The sequence below is a fragment of the Oncorhynchus keta genome, chromosome 20 (assembly GCF_023373465.1).
Source record: "Oncorhynchus keta strain PuntledgeMale-10-30-2019 chromosome 20, Oket_V2, whole genome shotgun sequence".
In the NCBI taxonomy this organism is placed as follows: domain Eukaryota; kingdom Metazoa; phylum Chordata; class Actinopteri; order Salmoniformes; family Salmonidae; genus Oncorhynchus; species Oncorhynchus keta.
The window spans coordinates 36,327,678-36,352,832 of NC_068440.1; the positions used below are offsets into that span (position 1 = coordinate 36,327,678).

The window sequence follows — 25,155 nt, forward strand, 5'->3', positions numbered from 1 at the left end:
GTTTATAAATGCCTTAGAAACGGGTTTATAAATGCCTTAGAAACGGTTTGTATAAATGCCTTATAAACGGTTTGTATAAATGCCTTAGAAACGGTTTGTATAAATGCCTTAGAAACGGTTTGTATAAATGCCTTAGAAACGGTTTGTATAAATGCCTTAGAAACGGTTTGTATAAATGCCTTAGAAACGGTTTGTATAAATGCCTTAGAAACGGGTTTATAAATGCCTTAGAAACGGGTTTATAAATGCCTTAGAAACGGTTTGTATAAATGCCTTAGAAACGGGTTTATAAATGCCTTATAAACGGTTTGTATAAATGCCTTAGAAACGGGTTTATAAATGCCTTAGAAACGGGTTTATAAATGCCTTAGAAACGGTTTGTATAAATGCCTTATAAACGGTTTGTATAAATGCCTTAGAAACGGTTTGTATAAATGCCTTAGAAACGGTTTGTATAAATGCCTTAGAAACGGTTTGTATAAATGCCTTAGAAACGGTTTGTATAAATGCCTTAGAAACGGTTTGTATAAATGCCTTAGAAACGGTTTGTATAAATGCCTTAGAAACGGGTTTATAAATGCCTTAGAAACGGTTTGTATAAATGCCTTAAACGGTTTATAAATGCCTTAGAAACGGTTTGTATAAATGCCTTATAATAAAGTGTTCCCCCATTCTGTTTAATGCTTGGGTTGACATGCAAGGCCAGCCGGGACCCACCACATGTTGTAAAAACTGCTGACAGGGGCCCACAGGTCCCTGGTAGGGGATTAGTGGTGTAACGCACATTAATAATCCTACATTCTGCTGACATGGGGGTTGCATGCCTGAAGATGACACAGCACTTGTACTACTACAGACAACCTTGACTCCTCGACAACCCCTCGTAGCCACACACACACGCACGCACACACACACGCGCTCACGCGCTCACACACACACATTCCCATGCAGAGAGTGGTGCTGCTAAGGATCTGTGTCCCAGTGGCGTGACAGAGCAGCGGTGTGTGGTTGGCCAGCAAATGCTCAGCTAGCGCCATCCTGTGGACTGTGTGGAATCCTAACGAAGTTGGCTGGCTGTGACGTGACTCTCTGGGCCTGGTATGGCCCTTCTCTCTCCTCTCTATCCTTCCATCTCTCTCTCTTTCTGCGTCTCTCTATCTTTCTCCCTTACCTGTCTCTCTCTCTCTCTCTCTCTCTCTCTCTCTCTCTCTCTCTCTCTCTCTCTCTCTTTCTACTCCTCTCTCTACCTCTCCTTCTTTCTCTGCCTCTCTCTCTCTCTCTCTCTCGCTCGCTCTCTCTGCCTCTCCTGTCTCTTTCTCTCTCTCTTTCTCTCTTTGACTCTCTGCCCCTGCCTCTCTCTCTAGATCACTCCCTCTCTTTACAGTATCCTGTCCCTGTCTTCCTATGCTGGCCTGCCTCTCCAGTCTGGCCCCACTCCTCTCAATCCATCTCTCTCTCTATACCTCTTTATTTCTCTCTCTCTACCTCTCTCTACATCTCTCTACCTTTCTCATTAAACATTACACTCACAACAGTTTAAACAGATAAATATAGGTTGTATTTACAATGTTATTTGTGCTCCACTGGTTTCCCTTTTCTTATGGGAGACTATCAATGTTTGATATGTGGGTCTGTGTGATCTGTGGGAATTATGTATCTCAAATGTGGTCATAAATTTGGCAGGAGGTCAGGAAGTGTAGCTCAGTTTCCACCTCATTTTGTGGGCAGTGTGCATATAGATAGTCTTCTCTCTCTTAACTCCTGCCTATGGGGGCCTTTCTCAATAGCAAGGCTGTGCTCACTGAGTCTGTACATAGTCAAGGATTTTCTTAATTTTGGGTCAGTCACAGTGGTCAGGTATTCTGCCAATGTGTATTCTATGTTTAGGGCCAGACAGCATTTTAGTTTGCCCTGTTTTTTGGTTGATTCTTTCCTGTGTTCCAAATAGTTATCTTTTTTTTGTTTTCTCATAATTTGGCTGAGGCTAAATGTGTTTCTGTCCTGGGGCTCTGTGGGGTCTGTTTGTGTTTGAGCCAGAGCCCCAAACTAGCTGGCTGAGGGGACTCTTCTCTCGGTTCATCCTTCACAACCATAGAGGGCAATGGGTTCAATAACAGATCCTAATGGGGATGTTGAGTTTTATGTTTCTTTTGATGGCGAAGAAGGCCCTTCTTGCCTTGTCTCTCATATCGTTCACAGCCTTGTGGAAGTTACCTGTGGTGTTAATGTTTAAGCTAAGTTAGTTATAATTTGTTGTGTTCACTAGGGCAACAGCATCTAGATATAATTTGTATTATTTGTCTTGACTACTGGACCATTTTTGGAACACCATTATTTATGTCTTACTGAGATTTACTGTCAGGGCCCAGGTTTGACAGAATCTGTGCAGAAGATCTAGGTGCTGCTGTAGGCCCTCCTTGGTTGTGGACAGAAGAACCAGATCATCATCAAATTGACTTCAGATTCTAGTAGGTTGAGGCCGGGTGCTGCAGACTGTTCTGGTGCCCTCGCCAATTCATTGATATATATGATGAAGAGGGTGGGGCTCAAGCTGCATCCCTGTCTCACCCCATGGCCATGTGGAAAGAAATGTGTGTGATTTTTGCCAATTTTTAACTGCACACTTGTTGTTTTTGTACATTGATTTTATAATGTCATATGTTTTCCCCCCCAATACCACTTTCCATCAATATGTATAGCACACCCTCATGCCAAATTGAGTCAAAAGCTTTATTGAAATCAACAAAGCATGAGAGGACTTTGCTTTTGTTTTGTTTGTTTTTCAGTAAGGGTGTGCAGGGTGTGTACATGGTGTGTCGTATGGTATTTTGGTAATTTGACATTTGCTCAGGACACTGTTTTCACTGAGGAAATGTTGGAGTCTGCTGTTGATACTGCAGAGGATTGCTGCTCACACATATTCCATAGTAATAAAATTTGTCTCCACTTTTGTGGATTGGGGTGATCAGGCTAAGGATAATGTTAGAGTTTAAGAAGAGCCCATTTGAATTTGTCGTCTGTATATTTGATCATTTAATTTAGTATACCATCAACACTAGAGGTCGATCGATTATGATTTTTCAACACCGATACCGATTATTGGAGGACCAAAAAAAGCTGATACCGATTAATCTGCTGATTTGTATTTAATTACAACAATACTAAATGAATACTTATTTTAACTTAAAATAATACATCAATAAAAATCAATTTAGCCTCAAATAAATAATGAAACATGTTTAATTTGGTTTAACTTCTTATGGCTGCAATCCCGTTAACGGGAGCGATTTGACAACAACCAGTCAAAGTGTAGGGCGCCATTTTCAAAAAATAAAAAATCAAATAATTAACATTCCTCAAACATACATGTGTCTCATACCATTTTAAAGCTATTCTCGTTGTTAATCCCACCAAAGTGTCCGATTTCAAATAGGCTTTTCAGCGAAAGCACTACAAACTATTATGTTAGGTCTCCACCAAACCACAATAAGCACAGCCATTTTCCAGCGAAATATAGCATTCACAAAAAGCAGAAATAGAGAGAAAATGAATCACTAACCCTGAATTATCTTCATCAGATGACACTCATAGGACTTCATGTTACACAATACATGCATGTTTTGTTTGATAAAGTTCATATTTATAAAAAAAAATCTGAGTTTACATTGGCTTATTAGATTCACTAGTTCCAAAAACATCAAGTGATTTTGCATAGCCACATTGTTTCAACAGAAATACTCATCATAAATGTAGATGATAATAAATCAAATCAAATCTAATTTTATTTGTCACATACACATGGTTAGCAGATGTTAATGCGAGTGTAGCGAAATGCTTGTGCTTCTAGTTCCGACAATGCAGTAATAACCAACATGTAATCTAGCTAACAATTCCAAAACTACTACCTTATACACACAAGTGTAAAGGGATAAATAATATGTACATAAAGATATATGAATGAGTGATGGCACAGAGCGGCATAGGCAAGATGCAGTAGATGGTATCGAGTACAGTATATACATATGAGATGAGTATGTAAACAAAGTGGCATAGTTTAAAGTGTCTAGTGATACATGTATTAATTAAAGTTGCAGTAGATGATATAGAGTACAGTATATACGTATACATATGAGATAAATAATGTAGGGTATGTAAACATTATATTAAGTAGCATTGTTTAAAGTGGCTGGTGATATATTTTACATCAATTCCCATCAATTCCCATTATTAAAGTGGCTGGAGTTGAGTCAGTGTGTTGGCAGCAGCCACTCAATGTTAGTGGTGGCTGTTTAACAGTCTGATGGCCTTGAGATAGAAGCTGTTTTTCAGTCTCTCGGTCCCTGCTTTGATGCACCTGTACTGACCTCGCCTTCTGGATGATAGCGGGGTGAACAGGCAGTGGCTCGGGTGGTTGTTGTCCTTGATGATCTTTATGGCCTTCCTGTGACATCGGGTGGTGTAGGTGTCCTGGAGGGCAGGTAGTTTGCCCCCGGTGATGCGTTGTGCAGACCTCCCTACCCTCTGGAGAGCCTTACGGTTGTGGGCGGAGCAGTTGACGTACCAGGCGGTGATGCAGCCCGACAGGATGCTGTTGATTGTGCATCTGTAGAAGTTTGAGTGCTTTTGGTGACAAGCCGAATTTCTTCAGCCTCCTGAGGTTGAAGAGGCGCTGCTGCGCCTTCTTCACGATGCTGTCTATGTGGGTGGACCAATTCAGTTTGTCTGTGATGTGTACGCCGAGGAACTTAAAACTTACTACCCACTCCACTACTGTTCCATCGATGTGGATAGGGGGGTGTTCCCTCTGCTGTTTCCTGAAGTCCACAATCATCTCCTTAGTTTTGTTGACACTGAGTGTGAGGTTATTTTCCTGACACCACACTCCGAGGGCCCTCACCTCCTCCCTGTAGGCCGTCTCGTCGTCATTGGTAATCAAGCCTACCACTGTTGTGTCGTCCGCAAACTTGATGATTGAGTTGGAGGCGTGCGTGGCCACGCAGTCGTGGGTGAACAGGGAGTACAGGAGAGGGCTCAGAACGCACCCTTGTGGGGCCCCAGTGTTGAGGATCAGCGGGGTGGAGATGTTGTTACCTACCCTCACCACCTGGGGGCGGCCCGTCAGGAAGTCCAGTACCCAGTTGCACAGGGCGGGGTCGAACTTGATGACGAGTATGGAGGGTACTATGTTGTTAAATGCTGAGCTGTAGTCGATGAACAGCATTCTCACATAGGTATTCCTCTTGTCCAGATGGGTTAGGGCAGTGTGCAGCGTGGTTATGATTGCATCGTCTGTGGACCTAGTTGGGCGGTAAGCAAATTGGAGTGGGTCTAGAGTGTTAGGTAGGGTGGAGGTGATATGGTCCTTGACTAGTCTCTCAAAGCACTTCATGATGATGGAAGTGAGTGCTACGGGGCGGTAGTCGTTCAGCTCAGTTACCTTAGCTTTCTTGGGAACAGGAACAATGGTGGCCCTCTTCAAGCATGTGGGAACAGCAGACTGGGATAGGGGTCGATTGAATATGTCCGTAAACACACCAGCCAGCTGGTCTGCGCATGCTCTGAGGGCGCGGCTGGGGATGCCGTCTGGGCCTGCAGCCTTGCGAGGGTTAACACGTTTAAATGTTTTACTCACCTCGGCTGCAGTGAAGGAGAGTCCGCATGTTTTGGTTGCGGGCCGTGTCAGTGGCACTGTATTGTCCTCAAAGCGGGCAAAAAAGTTATTTAGTCTGCCTGGGAGTAAGGCATCCTGGTTCGTGACTGGGCTGGTTTTCTTTTTGTAATCCGTGATTGACTGTAGACCCTGCCACATACCTCTTGTGTCTGAGCCGTTGAATTGCGATTCTACTTTGTCTCTATACTGACGCTTAGCTTGTTTGATTGCCTTGCGGAGGGAATAGCTACACTGTTTGTAATACAAGTTATACACATGGAATTATAGATATACCTCTCCTTAATGCAACCGCTGTGTCAGATTTCAAAAAAAGTTTACGGAAAAGGCAACCCAGGCAATAATGTGAGACGGAGCTCAGAACAGAAGCCAAATTAGCCGCCATGTTGGAGTCAACAGAAACCAGAAGATACATGATAAATGTTTCCTTACCTAGGAATCCCAGGCCCACAATAAATGCTTGTGATTTGTTCGAAAATGTCCGTTATTTTTGTCCAATTAGCTACTTTGGTTAGCGCATTTGGTAAACAATTCCAAAGTCACAAAGCGCGTCCACTATAACGTGACGAAATGTCCAAAAGTTCCGTAACAGTCAGTAGAAACATGTCAAACGATGTACTGAATCAATCTTTAGAATGTTGTTTACATATATCTTGAATAACGTTCCAACCGGAGAATTAGAATGACTTCAGATGACCGGTGGAATGCAGGTCCTTCCCCTGTGAACGCGCATGGTGAAAGCATGGTCAACTCGTGGCAGTGGGGACTATTTCCTGTCTCATTCGACCCCCCTTCACATTAGAGTCATCAGACAAAGTTCAATTGACTGTTGACATCTAGTGGAAGGCATAGGAAGGGAAAACTCATCCATATCTCGCTGTAATTTCAATGAGAGCTTGAAAGTCTGCCACCCCCAGAAAAAATACAAACAGGAAGTGGAATTTCTCAGGTTTTTGCCTACAATATGAGTTCTGTTATGCTCACAGACATAATTCAAACGGTTTTAGAAACTTCAGAGTGTTTTCTATCCAATACTCATAATAATATGCATATATTAGCAACTGAGACTGAGGAGCTGGCCATTTACAATGGGTACCTTTTCATCCAAGCTACTCAATAAAGCCATAAAAAGTTAAATAATGCAAAAACAAAGTGTTGGAGAAGTAAAAGTGCAATATGTGCCATGTAAAAAAGCTCAGGACATGAGAACATATGAAAGTTGGTGGTTCCTTTTAACATGAGACTTCAATATTCCAAGGTAAGAGGTTTTAGGTTTTAGTTAATATTGTATTTATAGGACTATTTCTTTCTATACCATTTGTATTTCATTGTCACGCCTTGGTCTTAGTATTTTGTGTTTTTGTTATTTATTTGTTCAGGCCAGTGTGTGACATGGGTTTATTTTTGTTGTGTTTCGTATTGGGGTTTTAGTAGGCATTGGGATTGCGGCTGAGTAGGGGTCTAGCATAGGTTGGCTGTCTGAGGTGGTTCTCAATCAGAGTCAGGTGATTCTCGTTGTCTCTGATTGGGAACCATATTTAGGTAGCCTAGGTTTCACTGTGTGTTTTGTGGGTGATTGTTGCCTGTCTCTGTGTTTGTTGTCACAAGATAGGCTGTATAGGTTTTCGCGTTATGTTTGTTGTTTTGTATATTTAGTTATTTCATGTATCGTATTATTTTCATTAAAGAGCATGAGTAACCACCACCCCGCATTTTGGTCCGACTCTCTTTCAACAGACGAACGCCGTTACATTCATATACCTTTGACTATTGGATGTTCTTATAGGCACTATAGTATTGCCAGTGTAACAGTATAGCTTCCGTCCCTCTCCTCGCTCCTTCCTGGGCTCGAACCAGGAACACATCGACAACAGCCCCCCTTGAAGCAGCGTTACCCATCGCTCCACAAAAACTGCGGCAAGGGGAACCACTACTTCAAGGTCTCAGAGCAAGTGACGTTAGAAACGCTATTAGCGCGCACCCCGCTAACTACCTAGCCATTTCACAGCCATTAGGTTGATAGGCTTGAAGTCATAAACAGCGCTGTGCTTGCAAAGAGCTGCTGGCAAAACGCATGAAAGTGCTGTTTGAATGAATGCTTACGAGCCTGTTGCTGCCTACCATCGCTCAGACTGCTCTATCAAATATCAAATCATAGACTTAATTATAACATAACACACAGAAATACCAGCCTTTGGTCATTAATATGGTTGAATCCGGAAACTATAATTTCGAAAACATTTATTATTTCAGTGAAATACGGAACCATTCGGTATTTTATCTAACGGGTGGCATCCCTAAGTTTAAATATTCTTGTTACATTGCACAACCTTCAATGTATGTCATAATTGCGTACAATTCTGGCAAATTAGTTCGCAATGAGCCAGGCTGCCCAAACTGCATATACCCTGACTCTGCGTGCAATGAACGCAAGAGAAATGACACAATTTCACCTGGTTAATATTGCCTACTAACCTGGATTTCTTTTAGCTAAATATGCAGGTTTAAAAATATATACTTCTGTGTATTGATTTTAAGAAAGGCTTTGGTGTTTATAGTTAGGTACAGTCGTCCAACAATTGTGCTTTTTTCGCAAATGCTTTTTTGTTAAATCATCCCCCAGTGTTGCATCGATTATATGCAGCGCAGGACACGCTAAATAAACTAGTAATATCAACAACCATGTGTAGTTATAACTGGTGATTATGATTGATTGATTTTGTAAGATAAGTTTAATGCTAGCTAGCAACTTACCTTGGCTTCCACTGCATTCGCGTAGCAGGCAGTCTCCTTGTGGAGTGCAACGAGAGGTAGGTGACTATTGCTATCTTTAATAGCTCATTCTAAGTTTAGTAAATGATCATGTTTTAGCACGTGGTTCTTTGTTATATGGCCAAAAGGTTAGAGAAGTGGTTTATCCATACATCTCCATTTTGGATACATAGCTCGTCATGTTGTTGTTTGTTCAGTGCTTTCCAATTCTCCCAGAAGTAATTTGATTCTATGGATTCTTCAATCACATTGAGCTGTTTTCTGTCATACTGTTCCTTCATATTCTTGGTGTATTTCTGTATTATTTTAGTGATTCACCATAGTGAAGGCTTAAGCTCAGGTTTTCTGGTTCTCTGTGTCTCTCTCTCTCTCTGTCTACATCACTCTCCCTCGCCCTACAGTTTCCCGTCCTGACCCTTACCTGCCCTGACATAGATAGGGGCTGTATTGTGTCTTGTCTCAACAGTATGAGCTGACTAAGCTGGCTGATCTCTTGTGACCATAGAAGCCAGGCAGCACAAAGGGCCCTATGTCACGTCTCTCTCTCTGCCCAGCATGACAGCTGGCAGCTGGATCGATATCAGAGGCAGAAGGTTGTGGAACAAGGTTAAATGGATATGCTATAGATAACATAGTTCATGTTGACAGCACATTCAGGTCATTGGCACCTGTATTAGACATTTAGCAGACAAGCGACTTACAGGAGCAATTAGGGTTAAGTGCCTTACTCGAGGGAACATCGACATGTGTTTTACCTAGTTGGCTCGGGGGTTTTAAGTCAGCGACCTTTCAATTACTGGCGCAACGTTCTTAATTTAACTGTCATTTTCTTTGCAGAGGTGCTCTTTGAAGATGCTAGAACAGTCCACGTTTACTTTCCCTCTGCAAACAAAGTGAGTAATGAATAGAAAAATCAGACAACCCCGTGGTCTAAAAGTTGATCTCTTTACCTAGATGGCCTGAGTGGTGCAGCGGTCTAAGGCACTGCATCTCAGTGCAAGATGTGTCACTGCAGTCCCTGGTTTGAATCAAGGCTATATCACATCCAGCTGTTTTTGGGAGTCTCACAGGGCAGCGCACAATTGGCCCAGCATTGTTTGGGTTTGGCCAGTGTAGGCTGTCATTGTAAATAAGAATTTGTTCTTTGACTTGCCTAGTAAAATATGTTTGAAGCATTCTGACAAGCAGTCAACACTCTGGCAGTCACAGGGAAAACAGCGGTTTTAATGGAGAGCCCAGTTTTTACGTTCCTACTTTATTTATTTCTCAACTCCTAAATATGCGCGAACGGCCCCATTTTAAACCCAGGGTGTTTAGAAACGACATGGTTACTGCTCTGAGTGCATAGGGGAGAGTAGGACTAAATGTAACACAGGTCAATTGTAGGGTAACTCGGGGTAAAACTCCCCCCTACCTCAAAATCTTTTTTGGCAAGCTCATCTTTCCCAACCACACCTTTTTCCATTCAGAGACTATGTTATGGTAGGCCTGCAGAACTGTCTAACTAACCACTCTGCCCCTTTTCCATTCAGAGACTATGTTATGGTAGGCCTGCAGAACTGTCTAACTAACCACTCTGCCCCTTTTCCATTCAGAGACTATGTTATGGTAGGCCTGCAGAACTGTCTAACTAACCACTCTGCCCCTTTTCCATTCAGAGACTATGTTATGGTAGGCCTGCAGAGCTGTCTAACTAACCACTCTGCCCCTTTTCCATTCAGAGACTATGTTATGGTAGGCCTGCAGAGCTGTCTAACTAACCACTGGTCTGTGTTTCCATGTTTTTTATTTAACTAGGCAAGTAAGTTAAGAACAAATTCTTATTTTCAATGACGGCCTAAGAACAGTGGGTTACCTGCCTTGTTCAGGGGCAGAACAACAGGGGCCTTGTCAGCTCAGGGATTCGATCTTGCAACCTTTCGGTTCCCAGTCCAACTCTCTAACCACTAAGCTACCTGCCGCCCATCTCCAGAGCTGTGTCTAACCACTAATCTCTGTCTTTCCTCCCTCTCTCTCTCAGAGATGTGGTACTGGGTGTTCCTGTGGTGTCTCTTCTCCTCTCTCTTGGTCCACGGGGCGATGGGCCTGCTCATGTTGGTCATGTTGCAGCGCCACAAGAGGGGTCGCCTCATCACCTTGGTCCTGGTCAGTCTGGGTTTCCTGACCTCCCTGGTTGGAGGGGTCATCACCAGTGAGTCATTGGAAGATGTTGAGTGTGTGTCTGTCTGTCGATAGGTCTGTCTGGCGATAGGTCTGTCTGCCTGCCTGTCTGCATTTTGCCTCTCTGTCACCACCCATTCTGTGTCTGTCTGTCGATAGGTCTGTCTGGCGATAGGTCTGTCTGCCTGCCTGTCTGCATTTTGCCTCTCTGTCACCACCCATTCTGTGTCTGTCTGTCGATAGGTCTGTCTGGCTCCTGCCCTCTTTCTGTCTATCGATCTGCATATCTCTCTGTCTGTCTGGCTCCTGCCCTCTTTCTGTCTATCGATCTGCATATCTCTCTGTCTGTCTGGCTCCTGCCCTCTTTCTGTCTATCGATCTGCATATCTCTCCGTCTGTCTGGCTTTCTATCTAATTGTCCTCTCTACACATGCCCAACATCTTTAGCCCAAATATCATCATTCTGCCTGAAGAGTGTGTAAATAGACCTTAGTATCCTAAATGGCACCCTATTCCCTACCTAGTGCACTACATTTGATCGGGGCCATAGGGCTCTGGTCAAAGCAGTGTGCCTAATACAGATGTTAGATCTTATTTTGACTCAGTTTGCTACAGCAGGAAAATAATCCTGCAGCAACAGGAAATTATCATGTGGATTATAATTCATGTACATTTTTGTAAGGTCGATGCATTTTTCGTATGGGAAAATCAAGTCTGAAATTGCAGTGTGGAAATAACAAACTTCAGAAACCTATTTTTAAACCTCAAATACACTACAGGTAAAAAAAAAAATCATAAAAGTTATCCTGCAACAGGGTGATCAAATTAAGATCCTACATCTGTAGGTAATAGGGTGCCATTTGGGGTGCTGTTTGTGAGCTACGTGGACTAGGATTGGAGCTCCTGATGACAGGCAAGGATGAAACACTCAATCACAGAGCCAAGCCAAGAGGAGAACAGACCACTTTGTTATTAATATGGAAGCTCGCAGAGAGAGCAAACTATTGACTGTGCATTGTGGGTACGCTTAAAACAGCTAAAAGCAGGTGCCGTGTTGCAGCAGCAGCAACGCCCTGCCAAGAGTGATAGAAGGTGAGGTTATGTAGTGCTCGACCGGCAACAGTCAGACATTGAGCCATTTTATAGGCTAATCTCTTCCGGTGTCCCTCGTCTTGACATCGTTGTTTGTTGTTGACTCAAAATAACATTTGTATCTAAAACAAATGTGTATTTTTATTGAACTCAAGACAGTTGGACTTTTGAGACCCTCTTCAGTTCTGACCGTTTCCATGGCGATGGTCCTAATGATGTATGGTGAGAGAGAGGCGGGACTAACTTGTAGGGAGAGAGAGGAAAAAGACTGCGTCCTAAATGGTACCCTATTCCCTACATAGTACACTACACTACATAGTACACAGCAGGTGGCCTAGTGGGGCAGCAGGTAGCCTAGTGGCAGGTGGCCTAGTGGGGCGGCAGGTAGCCTAGTGGGGCTGCAGGTAGCCTAGTGGGGCAGCAGGTGGCCTAGTGGTGCGGCAGGTAGCCTAGTGGGGCGGCAGGTAGCCTAGTCGGGCGGGAGGTGGCCTAGTGGGGCGGGAGGTGGCCTAGGTGGGTGGCAGGTGGCCTAGTGGGGTGGGAGGTGGCCTAGGTGGGTGGCAGGTGGCCTAGTGGGGCGGGAGGTGGCCTAGGTGGGTGGCCTAGGTGGGTGGCAGGTGGCCTAGTGGGGCGGCAGGTGGCCTAGTGGGGCGGCAGGTGGCCTAGTGGCAGGTGGCCTAGTGGGGCGGCAGGTGGCCTAGTGGGGCGGCAGGTAGCCTAGTGGGGCTGCAGGTAGCCTAGTGGGGCTGCAGGTAGCCTAGTGGTGCGGTAGGTAGCCTAGTGGGGCGGCGGGTGGCCTAGTGGGGCGGCAGGTGGCCTAGTGGGGCGGCGGGTGGCCAAGTGGGGCGGGAGGTGGCCTAGTGGGGTGGCAGGTGGCCTAGTGGGGCGGCAGGTGGCCTAACGGGGCGGCAGGTGGCCTAGTGGCAGGTGGCCTAGTGGGGCAGCAGGTGGCCTAGTGGGGCGGCAGGTGGCCTAGTGGGGCGGCAGGTGGCCAAGTGGGGCGGCAGGTGGCCAAGTGGGGCGGGAGGTGACCTAGGTGGGTGGCAGGTGGCCTAGTGGGGCGGGAGGTGGCCTAGTGGGGCGGCAGGTGGCCTAGTGAAGCGGCAGGTGGCCAAGTGGGGCGGCAGGTGACCTAGGTGGGTGGCAGGTGGCCTAGTGGGGCGGCAGGTTGCCTAGTGGGGCGGCAGGTGGCCTAGTGGGGCGGGAGGTGGCCTAGGTGGGTGGCAGGTGGCCTAGTGGGGCGGGAGGTGGCCTAGGTGGGTGGCAGGTGGCCTAGTGGGGCGGGAGGTGGCCTAGGTGGGTGGCAGGTGGCCTAGTGGGGCGGCAGGTGGCCTATTGGGGCGGCAGGTGTCCTAACGGGGCGGCAGGTGGCCAAGTGGGGCGGCAGGTGGCCAAGTGGGGCGGCAGGTGGCCCAACGGGGCGGCAGGTGGCCAAGTGGGGCGGGAGGTGGCCTAGGTGGGTGGCAGGTTGCCTAGTGGGGCGGGAGGTGGCCTAGGTGGGTGGCAGGTGGCCTAGGTGGGTGGCAGGTGGCCTAGTGGGGCGGCAGGTGGCCTAGTGGGGCGGCAGGTGGCCAAGTGGGGAGGGAGGTGGCCTAGTGGTGCGGCAGGTAGCCTAGTGGCAGGTGGCCTAGGTGGGTGGCAGGTGGCCTAGTGGGGCGGCAGGTAGCCTAGTGGCAGGTGGCCTAGGTGGGTGGCAGGTGGCCTAGTGGGGCGGCAGGTGGCCTAGTGGGGCGGCAGGTGGCCTAGTGGGGCGGCAGCTGGCCTAGTGGGGCGGCAGGTGGCCTAGTGGCAGGTGGCCTAGTGGCAGGTGGCCTAGTGGCAGGTGGCCTAGTGGGGCGGCAGGTGGCCTAGTGGGGCGGCAGGTGGCCTAGTGGGGTGGCAGGTAGCCTAGTGGGGCGTAGGTAGCCTAGTAGCAGGTGGCCTAGTGGCAGGTGGCCTAGTGGGACGGCAGGTAGCCTAGTGGCAGGTGGCTTAATGGGGCGGCAGGTGGCCTAGTGGGGCGGCAGGTGGCCTAGTGGGGCAGCAGGTGGCCTAGTGGGGCGGCAGGTGGCCTAACGGGGGGCTAACGGGCGGCAGGTGGCCTGGTGGGGCGGCAGGTGGCCTAGTGGGGCGGCAGGTAGCCTAGTGTGGCGGCAGGTGGCCTAGTGGGGCGGCAGGTAGGTGGGGCGGCAGGTAGCCAAGTGGGGAGGGAGGTGGCCTAGGTGGGTGGCAGGTGGCCTAGTGGGGCGGCAGGTGGCCTAGTGGGGCGGCAGGTAGCCTAGTGGGGTGGCAGGGGTGGCAGGTGGCCTAGTGGGGCTGCAGGTAGCCTAGTGTGGCAGGTGGCCTAGTGGGGCGGCAGGTAGCCTAGTGGGCGGCAGGTGGCCTAGTGGGGCGGCAGGTGGCCTAGTGGGGCGGCAGGTGGCCTAGTGGGGCGGCAGGTGGGTGGGGGCGGCAGGTGGGTGGGGGGCGGGAGGTGACCTAGGTGGGTGGCAGGTGGCCTAGTGGGGGCGGGAGGTGGCCTAGTGGGGGCGGCAGGTGGGTGGCGGCAGGTGGCCAAGTGGGGCGGCAGGTGACCTAGGTGGGTGGCAGGTGGCCTAGTGGGGCGGCAGGTTGCCTAGTGGGGCGGCAGGTGGCCTAGTGGGGCGGGAGGTGGCCTAGGTGGGTGGCAGGTGGCCTAGTGGGGCGGGAGGCAGGTGGGTGGCAGGTGGCCTAGTGGGGCGGGAGGTGGCCAGGTGGGTGGCAGGTGGCCTAGTGGGGCGGCAGGTGGCCTATTGGGGCGGCAGGTGTCCTAACGGGGCGGCAGGTGGCCAAGTGGGGCGGCAGGTGGCCAAGTGGGGCGGCAGGTGGCCTGGGGTGGCAGGTGGCCAAGTGGGGGGGAGGTGGCCAGGTGGGTGGCAGGTTGCCTAGTGGGGCGGGAGGTGGCCTAGGTGGGTGGCAGGTGGCCTAGGTGGGTGGCAGGTGGCCTAGTGGGGCGGCAGGTGGCCTAGTGGGGCGGCAGGTGGCCAGTGGGGAGGGAGGTGGCCTAGTGGTGCGGCAGGTAGCCTAGTGGCAGGTGGCCTAGGTGGGTGGCAGGTGGCCTAGTGGGGCGGCAGGTAGCCTAGTGGCAGGTGGCCTAGGTGGGTGGCAGGTGGCCTAGTGGGGCGGCAGGTGGCCTAGTGGGGCGGCAGGTAGTGGGGCGGCAGCTGGCCTAGTGGGGCGGCAGGTGGCCTAGTGGTGGGGCGGCTAGTGGCAGGTGGCCTAGTGGCAGGTGGCCAGTCGGGGCGGCAGGTGGCCTAGTGGGGCGGCAGGTGGCCTAGTGGGGTGGCAGGTAGCCTAGTGGGGCGTTAGGTAGCCTAGTAGCAGGTGGCCTAGTGGCAGGTGGCCTAGTGGGACGGCAGGTAGCCTAGTGGCAGGTGGCTTAGTGGGGCGGCAGGTGGCCTAGTGGGGCGGCAGGTGGCCTAGTGGGGCAGCAGGTGGCCTAGTGGGGCGGCAGGTGGCCTAACGGGGCGGCAGGTGGCCTAACGGGGCGGCAGGTAGCCTGGTGGGGCGGCAGGTGGCCTAGTGGGGCGGCAGGTAGCCTAGTGTGGCGGCAGGTGGCCTAGTGGGGCGGCAGGTAGCCTAGTGGGGCGGCAGGTAGCCAAGTGGGGAGGGAGGTGGCCTAGGTGGGTGGCAGGTGGCCTAGTGGGGCGGCAGGTGGCCTAGTGGGGCGGCAGGTAGCCTAGTGGGGCGGCAGGTAGCCTAGTGGGGTGGCAGGTAGACTAGTGGCAGGTGGCCTAGTGGGGCTGCAGGTAGCCTAGTGTGGCGGCAGGTGGCCTAGTGGGGCGGCAGGTAGCCTAGTGAGGCGGCAGGTAGCCTAGTGGGGCGGCAGGTGGCCTAGTGGGGCGGCAGGTAGCCTAGTGGGGCGGCAGGTAGCCTAGTGGGGAGGCAGGTGGCCTAGTGGGGCTGCAGGTAGCCTAGTGTGGCGGCAGGTGGCCTAGTGGGGCAGAAGGTGGCCTAATGGGGCGGCAGGTAGTCTAGTGGGGCGGCAGGTAGCCTAGTGGGGCGGCAGGTGGCCTAGTGGCAGGTGGCCTAGTGGGGCGGGAGGTGGCCTAGTGGGGCGGCAGGTGGCCTAGTGGGGCGGCAGGTGGCCTAGTGGGGCGGCAGGTAGCTTAGTGGCAGGTGGCCTAGTGGGGCTGCAGGTAGCCTAGTGTGGCGACAGGGGGCCTAGTGGGGCGGCAGGTAGCCTAGTGGGGCCTAGTGGGGAGGCGGGTGGCCTAGTGGGGCGGTGGGTAGCCTAGTGGGGCGGCGGGTGGCCTAGTGGGGAGGCGGGTGGCCTAGTGGGGCGGCGGGTGGCCAAGTGGGGTGGGAGGTGGCCAAGTGGGGCGGCAGGTGGCCTAGTGGGGCGGCGGGTAGCCTAGTGGGGCAGCGGGTGGCCTAGTGGGGCGGCGAGTGGCCAAGTGGGGCGGGAGGTGGCCTAGTGGGGCGGCGGGTAGCCTAGTGGGGCGGCGGGTGGCCTAGTGGGGAGGCGGGTGGCCTAGTGGGGCGGCGGGTGGCCAAGTGGGGCGGGAGGTGGCCTAGTGGGGCGGCGGGTGGCCAAGTGGGGCGGCGGGTGGCCTAGTGGGGCGGCGGGTGGCCTAGTGGGGCGGCGGGTGGCCTAGTAGGGAGGCGGGTGGCCTAGTGGGGCGGCGGGTGGCCAAGTGGGGCGGGAGGTGGCCAAGTGGGGCGGCAGGTGGCCAAGTGGGGCGGGTGGTGGCCAAGTGGGGCAGCAGGTAGCCTAGTGGGGCGGTAGGTAGCCTAGTGGGGCGGCAGGTAGCCTAGTGGGCCTGCAGGTATCCTAGTGGCAGGTGGCCTAGTGGGGCGGCAGGTGGCCTAGTGGGGCGGCAGGTAGCCTAGTGGGGCGGCAGGTAGCCTAGTGGGGCGGGAGGTGGCCTAGTGGGGCGGGAGGTGGCCTAGTGGGGCGGCAGGTGGCCTAGGGGGGAGGCAGGTGGCCTAGTGGGGCGGCAGGTGGCCTAACGGGGTGGCAGGTAGCCTAGTGGGGCAGCAGGTAGCCTAGTGGCAGGTGGCCTAGTGGGGCGGCAGGTGGCCTAGTGGCAGGTGGCCTAGTGGGGCGGGAGAAGGCCTAGTGGGGCGGAAGAAGGCCTAGTGGGGCGGCAGGTGGCCTAGTGGGGCGGCAGGTGGCCTAGTGGGGCGGCAGGTAGCCTAGTGGGGTGGCAGGTAGCCTAGTGGCAGGTGGCCTAGTGGGGCTGCAGGTAGCCTAGTGTGGCGGCAGGTGGCCTAGTGGGGCGGCAGGTAGCCTAGTGGGGTGGCAGGTAGCCTAGTGGGGCGGCAGGTAGCCTAGTGGGGAGGCAGGTAGCCTAGTGGGGCTGCAGGTAGCCTAGTGGGGCTGCAGGTGGCCTAGTGGGGCTGCAGGTGGCCTAGTGGGGCGGCAGGTGGCCTAGTGGGGCGGCAGGTAGCCTAGTGGGGCGGCAGGTAGCCTAGTGGGGAGGCAGGTAGCCTAGTGGGGCTGCAGGTAGCCTAGTGGGGCTGCAGGTGGCCTAGTGGGGCGGAAGGTGGCCTAACGGGGCGGCAGGTAGTGTAGTGGGGCGGCAGGTAGCCTAGTGGGGCGGCAGGTGGCCTAGTGGCAGGTGGCCTAGTGGGGCGGGAGGTGGCCTAGTGGGGCGGCAGGTGGCCTAGTGGGGCGGCAGGTGGCCTAGTGGGGCGGCAGGTGGCCTAGTGGGGCGGCAGGTAGCCTAGTGGCAGGTGGCCTAGTGGGGCGGCAGGTGGCCTAGTGGCAGGTGGCCTAGTGGGGCGGGAGAAGGCCTAGTGGGGCGGAAGAAGGCCTAGTGGGGCGGCAGGTGGCCTAGTGGGGCGGCAGGTGGCCTAGTGGGGCGGCAGGTAGCCTAGTGGGGCGGCAGGTGGCCTAGTGGGGCGGCAGGTAGCCTAGTGGCAGGTGGCTTAGTGGGGCGGCAGGTGGCCTAGTGGCAGGTGGCCTAGTGGGGCGGGAGAAGGCCTAGTGGGGCGGAAGAAGGCCTAGTGGGGCGGCAGGTGGCCTAGTGGGGCGGCAGGTGGCCTAGTGGGGCGGCAGGTGGCCTAGTGGGGCGGCAGGTGGCCTAGTGGGGCAGCAGGTGGCCTAGTGGGGCGGCAGGTGGCCTAGTGGGGCGGCAGGTGGCCTAACGGGGCGGCAAGTGGCCTAACAGGGTGGCAAGTGGCCTAACGGGGCGGCAGGTAGCCTAGTGGGGCGGTAGGTAGCCTAGTGGGGCGGCAGGTAGCCTAGTGGGGCTGCAGGTAGCCTAGTGGGGCTGCAGGTAGCCTAGTGGCAGGTGGCCTAGTGGGGCTGCAGGTAGCCTAGTGTGGCTGCAGGTAGCCTAGTGTGGCGGCAGGTGGCCTAGTGGGGCGGCAGGTACCCTAGTGGGGCTGAAGGTGGCCTAGTGGGGAGGCGGGTGGCCTAGAGGGGCGGCGGGTGGCCAAGTGGGGCGGGAGGTGGCCTAGTGGGACGGCAGGTGGCCTAGTGGGGCGGCAGGTATCCTAGTGGCAGGTGGCCTAGTGGGGCGGCAGTTGGCCTAGTGGGGAGGCAGGTAGCTTTGTGGGGAGGCAGGTAGCTTAGTGGGGCGGTAGGTAGCCTAGTGGGGCGGCAGGTAGCCTAGTGGGGCGGGAGGTGGCCTAGTGGGGCGGGAGGTGGCCTAGTGGGGCGGAAGGTGGCCTAGTGGGGCGGAAGGTGGCCTAGTGGCAGGTGGCCTAGTGGGGCGGGCATGTGGCCTAGTGGAGCGGCAGGTAGCCTAGTGGGGAGGCAGCTGGCCTAACGGGGCGGCAGGTAGCCTATTGGGGCGGCAGGTAGCCTGGTGGGGCGGCAGGTGGCCTAGTGGGGTGGCAGGTGGCCTAGTGGGGCGGCAGGTAGCCTAGTGGGGCGGCAGGTGGCCTAGTGGGGCGGCAGGTGGCCTAGTGGGGCGGCAGGTGGCCTAACGGGGCGGCAAGTGGCCTAACGGGGCGGCAAGTGGCCTAACGGGGCGGCAAGTGGCCTAACGGGGCGGCAGGTGGCCTAGTGGGGCGGCAGGTAGCCTAATGGGGCTGCAGGTAGCCTAGTGGCAGGTGGCCTAGTAGGGTGGCAGGTGGCCTAGTTTGGCGGCAGGTGGCCTAATGGGGCGGCAGGTGGCCTAGTGGGGCGGCAGGTAGCCTAGTGGGGCGGCAGGTAGCCTAGTGGGGCTGCAGGTAGCCTAGTGGCAGGTGGCCTAGTAGGGTGGCAGGTGTCCTAGTGGGGCGGCAGGTGGCCTAATGGGGCGGCAGGTGGCCTAGTGGGGCGGCAGGTGGCCTAGTGGGGCGGCAGGTGGCCTAATGGGGCGGCAGGTGGCCTAGTGGGGCGGCAGGTAGCCTAGTGGGGCGGCAGGTAGCCTAGTGGGGCGGCAGGTAGCCTAGTGGGGCGGCAGGTAGCCTAGTGGGGCGGGAGGTGGCCTAGTGGGGCGGAAGGTGGCCTAGTGGCAGGTGGCCTAGTGGGGCGGGCATGTGGCCTAGTGGGGCGGCAGGTAGCCTAGTGGGGAGGCAGCTGGCCTAACGGGGCGGCAGGTAGCCTATTGGGGCGGCAGGTAGCCTGGTGGGGCGGCAGGTGGCCTAGTGGGGTGGCAGGTGGCCTAGTGGGGCGGCAGGTAGCCTAGTCGGGAGGCAGGTGGCCTAACGGGCGGCAGGTAGCCTCGTGGGGCGGCAGGTAGCCTCGTGGGGCGGCAGGTGGCCTAACGGGGCGGCAGGTGGCCTAACGGGGCGGCAAGTGGCCTAACGGGGCGGCAAGTGGCCTAACGGGGCGGCAGGTAGCCTAGTGGGGCGGCAGGTGGCCTAGTGGGGCGGCAGGTAGCCTAGTGGGGCGGCAGGTGGCCTAGTGGGGCGGCGGGTAGCCTAGTGGGGCGGCAGGTAGCCTAGTGGGGCTGCAGGTAGCCTAGTGGCAGGTGGCCTAGTAGGGTGGCAGGTGGCCTAGTTGGGCGGCAGGTGGCCTAGTGGGGCGGCAGGTGGCCTAATGGGGCGGCAGGTGGCCTAGTGGGGTGGCAGGTGGCCTAGTGGGGCGGCAGGTAGCCTAGTGGGGCGGCAGGTAGCCTAGTTGGGCGGTAGGTGGCCTAGTGGCAGGTGGCCTAGTGGGGCGGCAGGTCGCCTAGTGGGGCGGCAGGTAGCCTAGTTGGGCGGTAGGTGGCCTAGTGGCAGGTGGCCTAGTGGGGTGGCAGGTAGCCTTGTGGGGCTGCAGGTAGCCTAGTGGGGCGGCAGGTGGCCTAGTGGGGAGGCAGGTGGCCTAGTGGGCGGCAGGTAGCCTAGTGGTTAGAGTGTTGGACCACTAACCGAAAGGTTGCTAGATCGAAACCCCGAGCTGACAAGGTAAAAACCTGTCGTTCTGCCTCTGAACAAACAACCCACTGTTCCTAGGCCGTCATTGTAAATAAGAATTTGTTCTTAACAGACTTGCCCTAGTTAAATAAAGGATATATGAAAAAATATATACGGTCAGCTTACAAAGGGACATCTTTTAATGCTATTTCTAAAACTGTCCATGTGTGAGAGTCTAAAGACACAACATTAGATTCCAGTAGGGAGCTGTAGGGATACGAGGACAGGCTGAGAATAAGGAGTCCCGAGAGTCATTTTTCTTTGTGCTTTTATCAATACTGAAATGCCATTGAACAATCTGGGGTGCAGTCGACAAGGCTCGACGACTGGTATGTTATGATATGTGTGGTAATACTCATATTAATGACAATCTGTATGTGGGTGTGTCTCTTTCCCAGGTGCGGCGGTGGCGGGGGTGTACAGGGTGGCAGGGAAGGACATGGCCCCCCTCCAGGCCTTGGTGTTTGGAGTGGGCCAGACCACCCTCTCTGTCCTCATCTCCTTCTCACGCATACTGGCCACCCTCTGAAGAGATGACCCTTCCACACAGATGGACAGAGACTCACTGACGGATGGATAGATAGACAGACCCACACACACACACACACACACAGGAATGGAGGGAGCGACTGGGCACGTGTGGGAGACCATGGTTCACATCCTACCAGTTTCACTCGCCAGCGACCCTAAACAACACAGCCAATGTGTGAATTGTGGTGTCAGTTAACTTCATGTTGTATTTGGAGGAAAATAAACACAGTAAATTAGCTGAAGACTGTGGTGTCCCAGCAGTTGCAGACATTTAGGGAGGGATGCCGAAGAGATAGTACCCCCCCCAGTGGCTGTGTTCTGCCACTGCTGCCCTCACTAGATCCCCCTCTGCTGCAGTACGACATGGGACGTCAATGCAGGTCTCAGTTCTGTGTTCAAGAAGCACTTCAAAAGGCTCCCCACCAGGTGGCGATGTCCCCAGCCTCCGTCAAGTGTCGAGTCAGTGAAACCACATCCTGGACCGAAGGCAATGTCTTGGGTATTTTCAGAATTGTCAGTTCTATGTGCCAATGGCCTCTGGGACTTACCTCCAGGGTTGTCAAGAGAGATGCTTTCATGGCCATCTCCACAGACTCTCCTTGAAGGTTTTCTGATGCACTTGTAGTGGGAAAACCACCCACATTTTTTTTTTACAGTAAAGAAAAACGACAACAACCTGTATTTAATTGTACACTTAATAGCCTATGGTCCTTGAAGTGCCAGGGTATGTTGATGAGGGCCATGGCCAGAACAGAGATGGACCTTTTGGAGACCGATCGTCATTCTGACATGAGAGGATATCAGAGAGGATGCCAGACAGGATGTCAACCCGAACTACCTTTCAGTGTTAAAAACACAACAACCACAAAACGACTGGTTCTTCTGACTGTGGACATCTTTATGACTATTCCTTCTTGTAAAGTTCTTTGACTATCGCAGCAGTGTTTCTGTTGACAACATACTCCTACATGTTTATTTTTTAGGGGAAAGAATGAAAGAACATGACAAATGGCTTAAGCCTTTCTACTTTCTAAATGTTGCAGATCCCCCTTTGTTTACCTAAAAAAGGTGTCTGAATAGGGAACGTTGTTCAGGTGCCGTAGTTCAAGGTTACTAAGGAGATAGAACCACTATCTCTGTTTGACCTTTTGTTAATTCGTGTCTAGACCTGTCCAGGTTGTCCAACATACTCTGAGGCAATAGCAACTCTGGCCATGAAGATTGGCTGGAGAGGGTCAGAGTTGGGGAATTTTTCACTACCTGGTTATTACAGAGTTTTATGGAGGTAAACTAATGTCTTAACCGAAGTTAAGGGATGCAATGTCCTGGTAGTAGCTGTATGGCTGCTTGAGAATAGTTAAGATAGAGTATCTCTTGGAAGGGTTTCTGTCTCTGTGTTGGGGGCAGATTTACTGTTAAAGGCACAGTACAGTCAACAATGTCATTTTCCTGTGTTTTATATATATTTCCACACTATGCGGTTGGAATAATACTGTGAAATTGTGAGAATGATGATCGTGCCCTTTTCGTGTAAGAGCTGTTTGAAAAGGACGCCTGAAATTTTTGCTTGTTTTGGTGGGGTGGAGTTTTGGCCTGCCTGGTGACATCACCAGCTAATAGACCAATAAGAAAGAGTTCCAAAGCTCTTTGTCAATAACAGCTAGTTTTCAGTTTTCCCCTCTCTACTTCAGACAGTCCTAGCAAAATTTGAGACCGTTTTAATTGAAATGAATATTCAATTGTTACCCAGAAATGATTTAATTTTGAGATAAAAATGTCTACATTGGACATTTCTTAAGGTTTAGAAATTGGAATCCAGCCGCTACTTGGTGGTTAAAGATACACATGTCTGGACTCCTATAAATCCCACTCCATAGAGAGCCATTTCTATAGAAGGTCAGAGACTCAATCTGCATCCCAAACCAAACCCTATATAGTGCCCTACTTTTCACAGAGCCCAATGGGTCCTGGTCAAAAGTATTTCACTATATAATGAATAGCAGGGTGTAGTTTGTTATTTCCTCCTGGTATTGGAGGGTTGCAAGGTCCACTGTTTTTACCTGTTAGTCAGAGAGCTGATAACATACCAACCCCACCAATCACTTTCATTGGTTGGTAAATTACATTCGACCAATAAAGGCGTCCTCTGCCGCATAATAACTAGAGGTGAATACCACACCAGACACTCGGTGGAATCTAAGGGTTCTTTTTTTTATGCCAAAGGACATTGTTCTCACATTTTAACTTTATTTATTGTGGATTTCTTACTTTTTTTTGTTATTATTGCTGAGAAAGTATGTATTGTTTTAATATCAGAACCATTATTTTTGCACAATGGCGTGAGCTGAACAACCGGATTTTAGAATCCCCCAAATCCCTTTGCTTCATTTTGGCCAAATATGAATGTCCAGTGTGACCTGATTGAGTGATTTTTTTTTTTCATTAGTTATATAATTGACACCACTCACCTTCAGTACCAAGTCATTCCACCAGATGGCACTAGTGTATTGCATTTTATGAGGGACAGTTGCAGCCAGTGTAAATGGATTGAGAGAGAGAGATGATTGTGGATTTTGTATTGAAGATGACTGGTGATATTTTTTGTACTTGAATTTTTTCTTATATTCTTTAACTAATTAATTCTTGAGGCTTCCAGACGGTCTGGAAACGTTTCTGTTTGACAAATCTAGTGCATAACTATGAAATCTTTATTTGCCAAATCAAACTTTATTTGCCACGCGCTGAATAAAACAAGTGTAGACTTTACCGTGAAAAGCTTACTTACAAGCCCTTAACCAACAGTGCAGTTCAAGAAGAAGAAAATATTTACCAAGCAGACTGAAATAAAAAGTAATAATTAAAAGTAACACAGTAAGAAGAATGAGGCTACATACAGGGGGCACCGGTACTGTGTGCAGGGGTATAGGCTAGTTGAGGTCATCTGTACATGTAGGTGGGAGCGAAGTGACTATACAAAAAGTGCCTTGCGAAAGTATTCGGCCCCCTTGAACTTTGCGACCTTTTGCCACATTTCAGGCTTCAAACATAAAGATATAAAACTGTATTTTTTTTGTGAAGAATCAACAACAAGTGGGACACAATCATGAAGTGGAACGACATTTATTGGATATTTCAAACTTTTTTAACAAATCAAAAACTGAAAAATTACAAAAGTATTAACTTAATGGGGCTGAATAATTTTGCACACCCAATTTTTCAGTTTTTGATTTGTTAAAAAAGTTTGAAATATCCAATAAATGTCATTCCACTTCATGATTGTGTCCCACTTGTTGTTGATTCTTCACAAAAAAATAGAGTTTTATATCTTTATGTTTGAAGCCGGAAATGTGGCAAAAGCTCGCAAAGTTCAAGGGGGCCGAATATTTTCGCAAGGCACTGTAGGTAACAAACAAACAGCGAGTAGCAGCAGTGTACAAGAGGGGGGGTGTCAATGTAAATTGTCCAGTGGCGATTTTTATGAATTGTTCAGCAGTCTAATGGCTTGGGGGTGGAAGCTGTTGAGGATCCTTTTGGTCCTAGACTTGGTATCGCTTGCCGTGCGGTAGCAGAGAAAACAGTCTATCACCTGGGTGACTGGAGTCTGATAATTTTATGGGCTTTCCTCTGACACCACCTATCATAGAGGTCCTGGATGGCAGGAAGCTTGGCCCCAGTGATGTACTGGGCTGTTCGCTTTACCCCCTGTAGGGCCTTACAGTCAGATGCCGAGCAGTTGCCATACCAGGCGGTGATGAACCCGGTCAGGATGCTCTCGATGGTGCAGCTATTTTTTTATTTATTTTTTATTTCACCTTTATTTAACCAGGTAGGCTAGTTGAGAACAAGTTCTCATTTACAACTGCGACCTGGCCAAGATAAAGCATAGCAGTGTGACACAGACAACAACACAGAGTTACACATGGAGTAAACAATAAACAAGCCAATAACACAATAAACAAGTCAATGATACAGTAGGAAAAAAAAGAAAGTCTATAAACAGTGTGTGCAACAGGCGGATTAACACTGGAGTGATACATGAGCAAATGATGATGTGCAAGTAGTGATACTGGTGTGCAAAAGAGCAGAAAAGTAAATAAAAACAGTATGGGGTTGAGGTAGGTAGATTGGGTGGACTATGTACAGATGCAGCGATTGGTTAGCTGCTCAGATAGCAGATGTTTAAAGTTGGTGAGGGAAATAAAAGTCTCCAGCTTCAGCGATTTTTTTGCAATTCCTTCCAGTCACTGGCAGCAGAGAACTGGAAGGAAAGGCGGCCAAATTAGGTGTTGGTTTTGGGGATGATCAATGAGATATACCTGCTGAGATATATAGAACCTTTTGAGGATCTGGGGGCCCATGCCACATTTTTTCAGTCTCCTGAGGGGGAAAGGTGTTGTTGTGACCTCTTCACGACTGTCTTTGTGTGCTTGGACCATGTTAGTTTGTTGGTGATGTGGACACCAAGGAACTGGGATACCTACCCCATAAGTATCCCCCCTTTCCCTTTCCTTTTCCATACTAGCTCTCTCACAACTCTTCGATTAAAGAAAATACTTGGAAATTGTATCCTTAAAACAAACTATAATGAGCTAACTATAATGAGCTAATTATAATGAGCTAAAAATTCCCCCGATCAACTTAATTTGTAGTGCATTATT

At 51.4% G+C, this 25,155-nt stretch overlaps 1 protein-coding gene across 1 annotated transcript in view; it reads left to right on the forward strand.

Annotated features, from left to right (window-relative positions):
• LOC127909979 (transmembrane protein 170B-like) overlaps nt 1–23,724 on the forward strand; it is a 31,956-nt gene extending 8,232 nt beyond the window's left edge. The window contains exons 2-3 of the mRNA XM_052472769.1: nt 10,461–10,631; nt 20,365–23,724. Coding sequence (XP_052328729.1) covers nt 10,461–10,631; nt 20,365–20,495 — 302 coding nt within the window. The 3' untranslated portion in view covers nt 20,496–23,724. The remainder of the gene's footprint in view (nt 1–10,460; nt 10,632–20,364) is intronic.
• Nucleotides 23,725–25,155: the final 1,431 nt, after the last annotated feature.